Below are 16,655 nucleotides of genomic sequence, written 5' to 3' on the forward strand. Positions count from 1 at the left end.
AACACGTAGAGAGACTTGTTGGTCACACCAGTCCAGGGGTTGAAGCATTGCACAGGGCCTTCACAGAACAGGTAGTCCAACAGGGTTTCACCAAGACAGAAGTGGGAACGGATGCTGGGTTTCTTCTAGAGTCTTCTTTGGATCTTCAGTCTGCTGTTCGTCTACACAGGAGTCTTGGCTCCAATGCTGATCTGAAGAAATTGCTGCAGGAGTCCATTTCTTATCCAAAATCCAGCCTGGAACCAAGTCCAAGTCCAAGCCCATCAATGGTAAAGATCTGCACCAAACAAACAGCCAGCAGTGGTCAATTCAGGGACCACTGTTGGTTTCACTCATGTCCCACACCCAGACTTCCAGCCTCCATGGATGTGGAGTGGGACCAGACAATCCCATCCCCTACCCGAGCCACACAAAGGCATTACTAGCCCATTTAAGCTGGGGCTTTATGTGATTTCCAGACCTGTCAAGGCAGGAAGAAGGCCAAATAACAATATCACCAAAGAACAAGTGAAAAGCCTGTGGCACAGTCATTTTAGGGCACTAACAACGTTTAGTAGCCATATGCAGTAAACGCGAATGTGCACACTAGAAATAACACACAAATTGTACAAAAAGTTTCTACCACCAGCTTGTCTTTATATAAAAGTAGCCGAAATTCCTGAGTGTAAAGGTATAGAGTGGTACAACAGTATCCCCATTGTACTGGATTGTAAGGTGCTGTGTGAAAGGTTAAAAAGCTACAAAAGTGTAAAAGTCAAAAGGGAAACAGTTTCCCAGAACTGATCAGTTTCCCCATAATAAAACTAGCAAAAGGCCAGGGGAGTGTAGCTGAAGGCTTAAAATCCCTGTAAAATGTCAGGACAGGTTCAGAAACAAAAGCAACACGTTTGGGGCTCCATTGAACTATGGAGGGAAAGTTGCAGAAAGAGAAATCTTTCCAAGCACTCACTTGCCTCGACTTGTAGCTGTGGAGTTCTGGCCAAGGACCCCCAATACTTGTACTTCACATCTACACACTTCTAGTTCCTAGATACCTGCACTTAGATGGGACTTACAACTCTTAGTGGAACTAGGCCTACTTTTCTAAGATGGCAAGGACTTTTTAAGGGTAAAGGACCTTATTTCATAAGATAATGTATCTTTTTCTGTTGCTTCTACTTTGCTTTTATATTGCATTTACACTGTTTCTCATTCACTTTACTGCCCCCAGTTTCACGTTTCATTGCTGCAAAAGTAAAGTGTGGGTGATCTCTAGTAAGATCTCCAACTTTGGATGTATATATGTATATTTTGTGCATCAGTGTTAGTACATACCTGTGATTTCATATGCTTAGTGTGTTAAGGCCTAATGAACAGAGTATTTTCATTCCTATTGTCTAATTTGATTTGTCGGAGTGCTTGGTGTGTTTCGCACTGTACCACTACAAAGTCCCACATCTTCTGACATCTAGGCCTTACTGCTCTGCCTTGATTGAGTGTGGCTGGACCTAAGTGTTAATTACTCTTTTCACTAAATGGGGTGACCTCGGAGAACCAACCCTCCCTGAGGGCTGGTTTTGAAAATCCATCTCAGCACTCCTCATTTGAGAACAGCTAATTCACTAATTGTTCTGGCTGAAGTAATTGCCACCCAGATGACTGTTTCCATCTTTTTATTCTGAATGATGCCAGGGCCCTAAAAGGCTTGTGGGCTGTAGCATTTAATACCATGCAATATCCTTTAACATTAACACAATCAAGTCGCCTTCTGAAGTCTAATGGATGAGCAGTCACCGAGTGCGTGCTGCACTCTTTTGCCTCTCACCTTCAATGCTCTCTGCACAGATCTGGAAGCCATCATCGCTTGAGATCTCGAACACAAGGCCTTTCTTTGGCTTCTTTTCATAGATATTCCCTCTCCTCTTCTGTTCTTGATTCAGCCAGACCAGCCACGGAGAGTTGAATGGTCCCTCATCCTCATCAGAAGGCTTGGAATCTGAAAATATTCAAGGGAACACAGATGTAAACATCTTCCCACATTGTGAATCGTGCTCAACTATGCAAGTATTGCTAAGGATGCATGTGAGCCTAGCAAATACATTTTTGATACATGACCTGCAAACACTCAGTCATATTCAAACTCGTACAAAGATGCAACTCCTTTACCATTACCTGGAAGCCTGTGCAAGAGTTTATCGCCAATATTAAAGTTACTCACAGTAGTGACTAGAGTAGTCATAGTTCATAGACCCCTTTCCTCCTTCCTTGTGGGCGTCCCCCAACATGGGGACGGCACCGGAACCTTTGGCAGCAAACAAATTGAGCTTCCCCTTTAAATTTAGTATGGGCGGGGCGTGGTCTCGGGTGTGGGAATGCCCCACCTCAGTCCCCTTTGGACACATTGGATGCTTAGATACCTGGCTACTCTTAGTACATATTATCCCTTGGCATACTGGTGGGTGAGGGCGGGGGGGACGTATGGAGGAAAGGGGACTATGGACTCTAGTCACTACGGTGAGTAACATGAATTACTCATACGTCCTGTCCCCTTTCCCCAATCCTTGTGGGTGATTCCACCGAACAAGAACATAGGGTGGAGCTGTGATAACCCGCCTCATATCTAGGATGAAGCAAAAAGGTTTGTCAGAACCACCTGACCAAACTCTGCATCGCGCTGGGAGCTGGTGCCACGGAGTAATACCTACAGTAGGCCGACGGAGCAGCCCAAGTGGCTGCCATGCTGATGACATCACAAGAAGCATGTCTCTGAAACGCCACAGCCGTGGTCTTAGCTCTGACCGCATAAGCATGAATTCCCTTAGGACAGGCTAGGTATGCCTCCGAAACAGCCTGAACCATCCAACGGACGATGGAAGCCTGGGAGCCAGGGGAGATGCCCCCAAAAGTCACAAATAATGCCTCAAACTTACTGAAAGTTTTAGTCAGAGAGAGACAACACTTGAGGACCCTCTTGAGGTCCAAGGAATGAAGGCCCCTCTCTGCCTCTGACTGCGGGTTCGGGAAGAACACCGGCAGGCAGATCTCTTGATTCAGATGAAATGGAGAGATCACCTTGGGCAAGAAGTTTGGGTGAGTGCACAAGATGACCCTGACGTTTTGAAACGTGGTGAAGGGCTCGCACGAGAGCCACCAGTAGAACTGTTTTTAGTGTCACGAAGCGGATGTCCACAGAAGCCAGCAGCTTGAAAGGCTTGCGCTGCAAGAACCACATTGAGGTCCCAGAACGGCCGCGGCCTATGCACCGGAGGAAAAAGCCTAGACAACCTCTTTAGGTGGGCCTTAACCACAGGGTTGGTCGCCGAAAAATACATGCTCTGGGGAATTGGCGGGCCAATGGCTGCCAATGAAGTGCGGCAAGTATCCACCTGGACTCCAGAGCGAGTAGACCCTTGTCACAAGCCAAATGGCAGAACCTAGTCCATTTGCTCTAATACTGGGACTGAGCTGAGGGCCTCCTGGCCTGCTGAATGATGTCCCAGCTGTAATCGAAAAAATTGAGCATGCTGAAACCTCAGCTGGTCAGCAACTAGGTCGCCAAGGCCAGCCTGGCCGGGTCTGGATGTTCCACTTCCCTGCCCAGCTGCGGCAGGAAGCCCCTGCTGGAGATCGGCAGGTGGACGGGACCCTGGGAGCACAACTGCAGCAGATCCGAAAACCATGGCCTTGAAGGCCAGTGGGGGGCAATCAGGTTGAGGCTGCAACCCACTGAAGCTCGGAACTTGCGGAGAGTCCGTTGGAGTAGAGGAGGGGTGGGCCGTGACCCCGTCCTGCCCATGAAGCTAACTAGGGGCACTTGGAATTCAAAGGGGATGCAAACAAATCCAGGTCCGCGTACCCCCGACGCTGAAAAAGTGGCAAAAAGGAGTCGATGTGCAACGCCCACTCGTAGGTGTTGAACACCAAGCCATTCAGTTGGTCCGCTTCTGCATTGCTGTCCACTGGGAGGTGTACTGCTGAAATTCCAACTCCCTCCGTCAGGGTCCATTCCCAGATCAATACTGCTTCCAAGCAGAGGTGGTGGGTGGGTGGGGGGGGGGGGGTTTACGGGTGCCACCCTGCTTGTTCAGGTAAAACATTGCAGTAGAATCGTCCGTCCTGACCAGAACAGACCGTCCCTAATGAGGGGCAAAAACGCCTTGAGGGCCAGGCCCACTGCCCTGAGCTGATTGATATGTAGGAGGGCTTCCGTCCTGGACCATGTGCCATGGATCACTTAGTCCTCCAGAGTAGCATCCAAGCCCGAAAGACAGGAGTCTGTTGTGACCACCAGGGTAGGCTCTGGTCAGGTGAAGGGGGCTCCCACTGACACATTGCCATCCACCAGCGAAGATCAGGCAGTAGGAGCGTTGGTATGGGGATCCTGTCCGAACGAGAACTCATCTCCTTATCCAAACTGGGCACCAGGTGGATCTGCAAACGCCTCATCTTGAGGCGAGCGTGCAGTATAATGAGCATGCAGGAGGCCATTAGGCCCAGAATGTTCTGGAACCACCATGCTGAGGTGGTTGAGTTGGCCAGAAAGACCCCCTCCAACTTGCAGAGGGACAGGAGCCTCTCGGGTATAGGGAACACCAGCTGAACCGTAGTGTTCCAACGCATCCCTAGGAAGACCAGATCCTGAGATGGGCACAACTGTGAGTTCCTCTGGTTGAGGGAGAACCCTGGCTGATGAAGGATATCCACCAATCTCTGGCAGGAGTTCAACACCCCCTCGGATGACCCCGCCCTCACCAGCCAGTCGTCAAAATAAGGGTACAGTTGATGGCTCAAGCGGAGAAGCCCCGTCAATGCGTTCATAAACTTTGTGAAGACACGAGGGGCCGCATCAGGCCAAACGGCACCACCTTGTTCTGAAAGTGGTACGACATAACATGAACCTCAGAATCTTCTGATGTGGTTGGCAGATGGGCACATGCAGGCACGCATCCTTGAGGTCCAGGGAACACATCCAGTCCCCTGCACAGAGACTCGGATATGTGTGCAGGAGTAATCATCTTGAAGCGTTCTAGCGGAAAGGCAGATTTAGAAAGGGCAGGCCCAGGACAACCCGCAGGGCAGCCTGATTGTTCTGGTACCGCAGAAATCCTTGAACAGCACCCAGAGCCTCTGCCTGAAAGAGGAATTGGTTCGATCGCCTGCATCACCAAGAGCGAAATGACTTCCCGTAAAAGAGCCGGGGACCCGATCTGACGAAGGGGTGGAGAGGATGGTAGAGGGAAAGGAAGAGGAAGACTGAAGCCTGTGGAGACTACGGATTGGATCCACGGGTAGTTGAAAAGACGCTTCCAGGTGTCCTGCGAAAAGAGCCAAATGGCCCCCCACAGGTGAGCTGTGTGCCCCGACCTTGTTAGCACTCCCGACTCCTGGGAGCTCTTCCTCAGGCATAGGGACCCCCAAGAACTCTGCCAGGCCTTGAAGGCGGTCATGAAAGGCCTTAATAGATGCCGAGAGTTCATCGTCCAGGGCGTCATCATCCTCATTGTCCCCCCCAACCCCCCTTTTCACAGACCGCGGGGAGTCTGGGCCCTAGGACACAGTGTCGATGGGTTCCCTCCTAAGTCCGGAACCGAAGACCGGTCCAACTGCTATTGAGGGGGAGGCGTTGGTGGTACAGGAGGAGGTGGAGGGGTCTGAGCAACCAGTAGGGCCTGGACCAGGGGAGGGACCGACACTGGAACAGGCAGCACTGGAGGAACGGGAGGGGTACCCAGAGGAGGTGGCCAGGGAGGTGCCACCTGCAAAAGGGCCTCCTTCATTATATCCTTCAGGAGCCCCTACATCTGAGGGGAATGTGTGAGAAAGAGGAATCACTCGAAGAAGCAAACCTCGCAAAACACTAGGTCCCTAGGGGCCCGGCCCTACGAAGCGCTGGGTCGCCACTCCTGGTCAAAGTAACGAGGCGTGTAGCCGTAAGGCTGCGATGGATAGATGTACCCCTGAGGAGACCAGATGCCTGTACTGTACAATCCGCTACCGTTCCAGAAGGAAGGGGACTGGGATCTTCCTGTAGAGTCCATTCAATGGGCGAGAGCGCAGGCAGGCCCGGAGTTGGATCCAAGACGGCCGCCGGCCTGGCAGGTACTGCCACATGCCTCTCACCATTTTGAAGCCTTGCGCCACGTACTGGGTGGGAGGGCGCAAAGGCCCTGAGTCACGAGAGGCCACAGACATGGGAGGATACACCTTGGGTCTTGGACCCGCAACGGAAGTGTAGACCTCAGAGATCACTCTGGTAGGCGCTGAGCCCTCGGTCGGATGGCCGGTAGTTGTAACGCCCTGATTTACGGCCTCAGAGCAAGCTGCGGTAGACTGGATGCTCTTGCCACCTGTGACGGTAGCCATGCTGGATCGTGCTGAGGACAGACTCTTGGAGGTGGCACTGGACGATCCCTTACCCCTTGTTGTCGGAGAAAAGGACAAACTTCATCGCCCCTCTGAGGACAGCCTGGTAGGGCCCCGGAGGACCTCAGTTTGGGAGTTGGTAGCCTGGATGGCCTCAGGTCTGCCCCGGAACCCCAAGGAAGCAGTCGCAGCGCTCTGGAGTCGTGGTGAAGAGAGGGCCTACCTTGTCTTGACGAGCGGTCCTGGAGATATAGTCCTTAAGGTGGGTCGGGGGAGAAGTGAGGAAGATCTCTGTCCACCGCGCCAACCGATTCTTCAATGCCATGTAACCAAGAGCGCTGAAAGCCGAACATGCGTCCCAGCGGTGGTCGGGCCTCAAACACTCAAGACAGAGTGCATGGGGCTCCGAGGCTGGGAACGAGCGGTCGCATGAGGCATATCTCGTGAATCCTCCTGCAGCCGAAATGCCGCGGGAGAGGCGAGACACCTAAGAAAAGTTAAATAAGATTGAAAAAACAAAAACAGGGAGCAAGCGAAAAGCTAAAAAAGTCTCAGTGATGGCTGCCAGGTCCAAAACCGTCCATGCAGAAAAAGGGACTGATGTGAGTCACCAGAGGGATGGCCTTGATGGGGCGTTCCTATGCTCGAGGCCGCGCCCCCATACGCTATACTAAAGTTAAAGGGAAAGCAAATTATTTTTGCTGCCAAAGGTTCTGGTACCATCCCCATGTTGCAGGACGCCCACAAGGAAAGAGGAAATGGGATGGGTCGTATGAGTATGTGGTAAGTTAGAATCAGGAGACGGAAAGGATGAAATTTTGTATGACTAGTATGTTTATTAAAAATACTCCTTTCGGTCCCTAACTGTCTAGGCCCCATCCTAAGGGGAAGGAAGACGTGAAAAGAGTGCTTGTCAGGATGTCCATAGCATATCCTGAATCCTGTCCCTATCACTAATAGAGAAAGCAAACAAACCGAAACAAAGCAATGGCAACTGTGTTTGGCTTCAGAGTCCCTGTTCTGTCTTTTCTTCAAAGAGGGGACATTGGCTCAGTGGTTCAGTCAACACAATTGTCTCTTTTACCTCCCCTGTACTGGATAGAGAGTTCTCTTTAATTCAGTGTCATTTCTTTCCTGGCTTTTTGCGCTGTCATATACTTTGTACCACACCACCCTTAGAGACAGGTCTTAAAATCTCATTCCATTTTTCAATACCCATTTATCCAAACAATGTATAGGGCTCTGGAGACAAAGGAGGATAACACATATTTCTCTCTAGGGATTGCCTGTCCTCTAAGCGGGGTCGGGAGGGGGTCATTCCCAGTGTGATCCTATTAGCCCTGTCCCCAGGGAGTGTTAAGATTAGCAGGCTCACATGACTAGTTCTAAAAGGGGTGGCTCCCCCTGGGGGAGAGGGGAGGAAACACCTGGATTAATCTCACACAATCCACATGTAATTGAAGGATGAAGCAAATGAGTATTATTGTTACCAGGGTCAGGATCTGGACCCACCGCAGTCCCTAGGTCATTAGAGAACATTAAAAGAAATGATGGACTCAACACAGAGTTCAAAGTTGAAAGACATGATGGTCTCGCCATAAGCAGAATAAACTGTTCATGTCTGAGCAAATATATTTCACCCATTTATATTTTCTATTTTTTTAATGCTTAATTTGATCAACATACCGCCATGTTCTGTGTCGCTGGAGCTTTCCACCTTCTGTGTCCAGGATGACTCTGGACTGAATGTTATTTGCCTAAACAATCAAAGGTAACAATGGTCAGGCAAAAATGTAATGGGGCTGAAAATGTGAATCGCCCAACAACCGTAAGGCATCAACAAAACACCTGCTAAAATGTCAGATGCAATATGAACACTCAAACCATTTTATATTCCCAACCACTCCAATGTTATGTTATGTTATTTTGCATTTATATAGAGCCTTATGTAGCATTGGTATGGTCTGAAGGAAAAGAGGATCAGATTATGGCATTAAGGTGAAGATTATAGATATAATATTGTGAAGATATACATGTTGTAAACAGATGTCGATCAGAGATCCTATGTGATGATTTGTGGTGTACTGAAACAAACTATGGAAATGATGTAGACTCTATGCCAAATATATCAAAGGTATTACAATACATTGTTTTTCAAGCCTGGTTCAGATGACCGCCAGATACCAAAATTATTACATAACCTTTTAGATCAAATAAACTTACAATGTTACTAATATTCTTGCTCGAAAGCCCTAGGGAATAATACATTTTGAAAGCCCAATTGAACTGCTCATTAGTGTATTGTGCACATTTTCTTTATAGGCTTCAATCGTATTGAAAGGCTTTGCATAGCTCTCATGAAGCAAAATATGCCTGTTAATGTTGACACTGTGCTCCACGAGTATGATGTGCTGCCTGGACATTATCGAAATAAAGATTTCAATTTTATAAGCTGAAAAACACCAACATTTTTCCTTTGGCATTAACATTTGGAGTGCTCTGTGCCTGAGTCCAGTGTCCTTGTACTACCACTCAATGCAGATTTGACAGGCAAGCAGAGAGGCAGTGACACACTTAGTGATAATGCTGTTTGGCCACTATCACAAAGTAGGGGAACCTTATGCTACTATTGAGATAGAGGTAGGAGAAGTGGTCCATTCATCAGTGTGTTTTTTATAGGTGTCGGGGAGAGGTTTCGTTTTTAAATCTTTCCCTTCCGTGTCAGCATCCTAGTAATATGCTAGACTCTCTGATATATTTTTCTGACTTCAGAGGAGAGCAAGACCTTTTTGTCGCACCCAGCTCCTGCATGTACTTTGGGTTTGGGTTCACTGAACGGTCTGGACCCTTCTTTAAGGGACCCAGTGAAGGGGAGATTCCCCCCCTCATCTTTCTGAGCCTCATGCTTTCCTGTGGCAGCACCCCAAATATAGGTGGTATGCTTCCAGGGACCACTAGGGTCCCTATTACAATATAGTTTTGGGTTTGCTGGGGTGCGCCCAGGCTCCACAGTGCAGGAGTAGTCACCTCCTTTTTGTGACTGGTATTTGTTACCCTTTGCAGCACAGGCCATCTTGAATGGACTGCTGTGGGGACACTTTGAATCCCCTTATTTTTTTATTTCATTTATATTGTGCTGAAAGCCCGCAGGCATCGGGGGCGCGCGCAATTAGATACAGACAAAACGAGATTGACGGGATATGAGCGAGACTCCTTAACTTTGTTGGAAGTGACAAAACTGTTACTTTCCAGGCATCCCCTGAACAGGCTGGTGACAGTTGTTACTTTTCAGTCTTTTTTTGCGAATGCATTGATCAAAGCTGCTGTTTCAAGATGTTCTGTCTTTTATTGACCGTCCTTCTTCCTTCACACATGGGGAGGGCCCTTTCCTTTCATGCACCTTTGCGGGTTTCTTGCAGAAAGCCCGCAAAGGTACCCTTTTGTGTGTGTGTGGGTGGGGTCAAGCAGACCCAAATACACATCACTCCAGGTGACTGTCTATTGCTGGGGAAGATTCTGGAAGGCTGGCAGTCCCCAATTAGACAGCCACCTTATGTTTGAATGTTGCTTGTGTCCCTATTGGAGGGCTGGGGTCACCCCCAACCCATGTATTGGATATGAGGACACGAGCTGGACCCAGGAACACAAGTCAACCACTGGGCCAGAAGATATCTGAAGAAGACGACCGAGGGATGCCAGAGGACTCCACCAGTGACCAGTACGAAACCAGTAGAGACCACCGCGTTGTGCACCTCAACATTCTGGTCAATAGGGAAGACCTCTGTGAGGTGCCTTCCTCCGTAAGACTGGTGGGCCCAACCAGTCACATGTCCTGCTTGAGGTTGGACACCAGTTTTCTGCCACTGGAGCGTGCACCGCTGCACTAGTCCTGCAGGCCCCAAATCTACCCAGCTTCCGTTGCATGGACTTCTGGTTGCCCAAACAGCAGAAACTCGGCGTGGACATCCTTGAGGGTCTGCATGGACTCTAGAAATCTGCTGTGTTACATTCCACCAGGAGAAGTGCCTGCAGGACAACCAGAGTTCGGCTGCTGAGTTGCAGAGTGTCCCCTGACCCTATCTGGGGACAATGCAAAGAGTACATCTGCCAAGATCTCTTCAAGGGTTCCCTCTTCGTTGTGGAACCGAATCCAGGTATCCTGCCTACCGTCTGAGGCCACTAGAGGCCTCTAGAGACAACCAGGGGTTACAGACCTTGAATCCGCGACCAGACAACCCAGCCTGATGGCTTCAACGGTGAGCCTTACTTCTTCCAGCGATTTGCTATTGTCTGGGCCTGTTCCTAACTTTCAGGGAGTTCGGGGGCTAAGATTGCTTGTATTGATTGACCTGCCCTGCTCCCCATAGGGTTTGCATTGGGCAGAAAGAACTGCTCACCTTAGCGCTATCCGGGGTTGACCGAGGGCGGTGCTGTTCGGGTCAGTACTTCTGTGGGTCCTCCTCAAGACTCCCAGGGGTGGTAGTTGCTCCTCTGCAAAACCGAAACTGGACTTAACGATTCTTAATTCCCCATCTCTCATTGATTTCTATGGCCTGCATTGACTAAACTTTGTACTGTACCTGCCTGAACCGAGTGCGTCCTCCTCCCGACTACTCACCTCCATCCTTCAGAACCTTTTCGGACAAATGAAAGATCTTCAGAGACTTGTGAGAGACTAGGGCTAGACTTCTAAAGTTTATTATATGCTATTGGGCCTTCCTGTGAGAACATTACTTGCTCTCTACTCTGAAAGTTTGCATTAACTGTCTATGTTCTAGGCTAAAGCACTTTAAAAGTAGTGTGTAACACATATGGGTGGACCAACTGTGAGTTGTATATATGTATTAAAGCATTTGTACTTACCTTATGATAGTTAAAGTGTACCTTAGTGTAGTATTATAATAAAATTGTGTTATTTGATTACTTAGCTGTGTGGGTCTTTTACTTACCTTTTCTGTTAATTGTACTACACAACAGTGCCCCCTTCTTCCTCCTTGGTCATGCTACTACACCGAGTGGCTTTGCTCATCTGGGGTTGTAAGAAACCTTGCTAACCCTAGGTTGGCTTTTCCAAGTCCTATCCCAGATAGAGACTTTGAAAAACCCTCCTAACAATAGGACTACAAGCTTCTCTTCTCAAGTGGACCACGGTAGGATAGGCAATGGGTGTCTTTGTAGTTCTAGTCTTCAATACATCCATATCAAAACAGGCTTGAACACTAACCATGAGCATATTCTTGAAAGCTGCAAAATGCCACATCCGATAAAAGGTCACAGTGAACATTGTTGAATTTGAAAGGGATGCATTTCACAAATGTGCATTCACATTGGTTTTGACACATTCTCTATTCAAGCAAAATTGGAACTATAGAAAACATTATTTGAACCATTCAGATTGCATGATATGGTCAACCTGTTTTCACTGCTAGCCACAAAAGCGGTGTGAAGTCAAATTAAATGTTTTATCTTCCGTGAGGAAAGTACAGAAAATTAAGAAGCATGCGAGGACCTTATTTTTAACTTGTACTTTTTTTAATGAACCATTTGTCAAAATAATTAGTTGTACTCTTAAAATGAGCGTGCATTGTCATTTATCTGCCGCCTCTGTCGCTTTATTATGTAGATACAGAATGGAGAGCGCAGCGATTCCAAACCAAGAAATAACAATTTATTAAACATGAAAGGGTATTTTGGAAAGGCTTCATTGCACACTAATAGAAACATACTTACATCTCCACACAAAGCACAGCTTTGCAGATTGTGGAAGGGTCAGTTTAAATGATTCTTACTTTAAAAAAAGCCATTAAATTAAAAACTAGGTCATTTGCCATATTGAAATGTGATGTCAAGAACAAGAAAATTGCTAGCTCAAGCACTGGTAGTCTAAGGAAGCAGATGCTGATGGCCTGTAATTGTGATAGGAGTTTGCACATATCTGCATCCAAAGACGTCAATGTTAATGTAAATCAAAATTAAACTGCCAAAAATACTTTATTGAGATAAACTGACACAGACGGAAAAGATTTTTGTTATGGAAAATACTGTCATTCCGCTCTCTTTGGTAAATTCAGTTGTTAATGAGAAACACTGGTCTTGCACTTCCTTGTTCAAAGACAAAAAGTTAAACATTGCAGCCGACGCGTAACTTTGCTATCATTTCAATGTTAGATGCGCTGCGTTGGCTAACAGGGAAACAGGGATGGGACAAACTAAGTAGAAAGGAAGAGACTAATACTTTACAAATCAGCTGTTTTAGACAGCCAGGATGGGTTTCTGAAAGGACACCAGAGGTCATATCACTGTATCCCGAGAGGACAAGCCTGGAGGGTGACAGCTGACCAACAAGAATTTGACTTCCTGGGTAAGGGAGCAAGCAGAAAATAGAATGACTAGGCCAAGGCTGTATAAGCCTTAAAGTTGGCAATTTGCCAATTCTTCCAAATTCTGATTTGTAATACTTGCTTCAAGAATTTGTAGGCAAAATTAAATTAGAGCAGAACTGCTTTGAACACAAAAATCAAACAGCTTTCTGATGCCTACACCCTGCTACAGTAAACTGCTCATTGGGCTAAAACTTGCCACTTTGCCAATTTTGCAAATTCTATTTTTATTATAAAGAAATATTTTATTGACTTTCCACAAGTGTCACATACACCGTCCCTAAAGCGGTACATTGCCTAAATATAACCGTCTGTAACTTGTAGAAGTGTTTACCTCTGTAACGATTCACTTCTCCCCAAGGGGAGCCCCTTTCCATGAGGCTAGGGTGGTGAGGCCACTGACCGAAAGTCCCCCTAATAGTCGGCACATGCGGGAAGACCTCATGGGAAGGACAGGGACGTAGGTTGGGCAAACTGTCTCATACCCACAACTTCACATGAGGAGAAATATATCAAATCCCGGTGGGGATAAAAACTCCTATCCAAAGGAGAAACGTCACCCTTCCACCCTTGAAAAGCCTAAACTGATGAGATCTGAAATTAACAAAATATACTTTTGTGATATCCTCTCCTTGAAGTATGTTTTTCACAGTGATGTTAAGAAGTCTCAATTAAACCGGCTAGCTAACTCTAGTTTTTTGCCATACAGTACTGGGATGAGGAAGAGCTACAAGAGATGGGACCATACAAGTCATGGGACGAGTTGTTCCTGCAGAATCCAAGGATTCTAAGAAAGAACAGACTTAAACTCTAACGCCAGGAAAGGCTGGCCATCCACTATATGATATTTTATTTATAGCGCGTCTTAGTGCTTGAATGCGCTAAGAGGCAAAGGGGGGAGGAGGGGGTGGAACAAAGGAAGGACAAGACAATGATCTTACTAGGCCAATTGATACTGAGATTGCGTGAGTGTGGGGGAGGAAATAAACATCAAGGAGGGACTAGACAACAGGGAGGAGGTCCAGGGCAGTGGAGACACAGCTGTGAGAGGTGGCTGGAACGCTGAAGTCCCAATGCAGGAGTTTTAAACCCGCCGGGTGAAGGAGGACAAGAGAGAAGCTGGCAAGCGGCCGCATCGGAAGCAGAAGGTGGAGCAAGCTAGTCCTGAAAGGCACTGCCGGAGCAGGAGAAAGACTGAGGCGGTGATAACGCTGAACCTCTGCAAAGGCTCAGCTGTCCCAGTTAAACCCAGGGAGGTGTCAGTCCCTCAGAAGAGGTAAGGGGCTGCACAAACGATCCAGAGGGGACATAAGGAGGCAGGCAAGTCCTACTCCTTATAGATCATAGAATGAGGAGTGTTGCTGTGCCATGGGTTGTATTTTGAGAAACCGGGTGGGTAAATATTATTCCGTAACCTACCCTTTGTTAACCCAAAATTGTTGCAATAAATGCTGCGGTAGATATCACATCTAGTCCTATTGGCTAAACAGATGGGATACCTGAAGTAAGAAAAAAGACACAAGTCTATGTAAAAAAGTACAAAATAGTTTTGTATTAACAGAATAAAACATAAAACAGAAAATTGTTTGTTATCATTGAAGGCATAAACAGAAAAAGCAAATAAAATGCAAATGAACAAAAACAAAGAAAAAACACACATCTTATACATTCATATTCCTTAATCATACGACATGTAGGTTTCAAATCTGGGCGGTGGTGTGGGGTAGAAGGGGAAGCATGCATAGAAGGAAATTGAATGATATGCCAAAGTAGCGAAGAAAAGACGTAAAGTCGTGCTAGCAGCAAAAGTGAGACAGAGTCATTCCTGTCCTTACATAGTGCTACGAGCAAATCATTAGGCTAAACAACAATTTGTTCAAATTAGGTTTGGGAAGTCCTGCTCCTTATCACAGTGATTTGCCAAGAACCATTGTTATGTACAATTTCACTTACTACTATTTGACCTCTGTATTTGTGGGCCTCCCAACGTTTTGCTTTTGTTTCAGCCTCCTGTCCTGACTTCCTACCAGTGAAGCACAGCCTTCAGCTGCTATCCACAGGGCTTTTGCTCATCGCTATGGGGAAACTGACTTGTCCTTCAGGATGTCAGTACTGAGAAACTTTGTTTCTCTTAGTCTTATGACTTTGTTTTCACTTTTGACAACTGTATTTCAGTGTGGAAAGTACATTACTGTACCGCGCACAGGGGGTTCCTTGCGTTTCCAGGCCCTAGACATCCCTTAAGGATTTTTTGGATAATGCGCCTAGGAGTAGACTGGTGGCAGCAGAAGTCTTTTCATGTGTTTTTAGATTTCTTTAACGAGCCATACCGCACTTACCGCGTTTGGCTAATGACTGTGGCTAGTGTCCGTCATGGCTGTGCCACAAGGTCTTCTGCCTAGGCCATTTGGTCAGTTGGCCTTCCTCCTGGTCTTTGTGATGCTTCTGGCGGGCTAATGCATGTCACCTGTGTAGGTACTGTAAGGACATGGTGGCAACAGTAAAGACAGACAAGTGATCACAGTTCAAGGCTTGAACTGTGATCACTTGTGTCTGTCTTTAAGAGAGACAAAGCTTCACCTCACTGATGAGGCCCAACAAGGCTGAAACACGTGTATGGGGTTGCTTTTGGTACTCTTGTTCAGAGAGGAATTGCCATAGCATTTCGGTGCTGGACTGCCCATGTGGGCGGTACAAAGACTGATATGCAAGTGGATATTTCCCATCTGTGAAAGGTACAGTGAGCAAAAAGCGTGTGCTGCAAACTCATCTCAGAACAGGTTATCATGCCATGTTCTTTCTGGTGAGGAGCGCCAGTTACCTTTTTTGAAATACTCGGTGATCCTTGACATAAGGCGCCGGCACGAAAAATCGGCATGACTGCCAGGCTCAGGCCTACAAATCTCCACCTCCGGAGAGTTGTTCAGCCCACTAGCATCATGCAGGTACTGCCTCAAGTCCTCAAACTGGCTATGGCCCGAGAGAATCTCGCTTGGCACCGTGTCAGGCACCATGCCATCATCAGAGCCCTCATCCACCTCTGAAATGAACTCCAGATGGCGGTATGAAGGCACAGAACTTGAACCAAAGCCATGCTTGACCTTGGCCAGAGCCTTTCTAGGTGGTTCCCCCGAGCCACGGGGTACCCCCATCGACACAGCCTCGAAAGGTGTCGAGGGCGTCGAGTGAATTGGCGTTGACGCCGAGCGCAGCGTCGACAGCATCGACTGCGCCAACACAGTCCTCGAGGCCGGGGCCCTGAGCGTGTCCCTCGACAGCCGGGACGCTGATGGCGTCGACGACTTCTTCGAAGGCAAGCCCTCGAAAGAGTGCGTCGACGACCTCGGCGCCACCGGCGTCAACGTCTTCCGTGAAGACACCACAGGATCACACAGTCTCGAGCGCGTCGAGGACCAGGACCTGGACCGGGCATGAAGAGAACGATTCCCCTTGTCCGAGCGGGACCTCTCCCGCGAATCGTGACGACAACCCGAGCCCGAAGGCGTGAGAGCAGCGTCTCTCGGCTGATCACGACCGACCCCACTTGGAGGCGCGGACGGACCAGTGCCCTGCGATTCGAGAATCGCCAACATTTTCTTCCCGAAGGAAGCCCATTCCGCCGGTGTCGCATGCTTGGTGGGGTAAGCGACTCGCCGACGGGCGGAGTCCTCGGATGAGGACGGGGAAGGCGACCGATGACAGCGCTTCCGGGAGTGCCTCAAAGAGGCAGAGGAGTTGCGAGACCGACTCCGGGATCGAGACCCACTGGACTTCCGACGACAACGCAGAGAGTCGCCTCTCGAGTAGTCCGTTGAAAGCCCTGCAGACCTCGACTTCCGGGGCTTGGACACCTTACCTACCGATAACTTCTTCTTGCGCTCCCGCATGACTTTGGACGTGAGCGACTGGCAGTCGACACAGTCATCCGTGTCA

The 16,655-nt window shown here is 48.1% G+C and overlaps 1 protein-coding gene across 5 annotated transcripts in view; it reads right to left on the reverse strand.

Annotated features, from left to right (window-relative positions):
• The window catches only part of KMT2A (lysine methyltransferase 2A), a 2,049,111-nt gene that overhangs the window by 259,439 nt on the left and 1,773,017 nt on the right, over nucleotides 1–16,655 (reverse strand). For all 5 annotated transcript variants that reach the window (XM_069614436.1, XM_069614434.1, XM_069614435.1 and 2 more), the window contains 2 exons: nucleotides 8,029–8,099; nucleotides 1,805–1,975 (listed from right to left, as the gene is read on the reverse strand). In XM_069614436.1, the coding sequence (XP_069470537.1) occupies nucleotides 1,805–1,975; nucleotides 8,029–8,099 (242 nt within the window). The remainder of the gene's footprint in view (nucleotides 1–1,804; nucleotides 1,976–8,028; nucleotides 8,100–16,655) is intronic.

This window comes from Ambystoma mexicanum, chromosome 9 (assembly GCF_040938575.1).
Source record: "Ambystoma mexicanum isolate Mex_15411 chromosome 9, UKY_AmexF1_1, whole genome shotgun sequence".
In the NCBI taxonomy this organism is placed as follows: Eukaryota; Metazoa; Chordata; class Amphibia; order Caudata; family Ambystomatidae; genus Ambystoma; species Ambystoma mexicanum.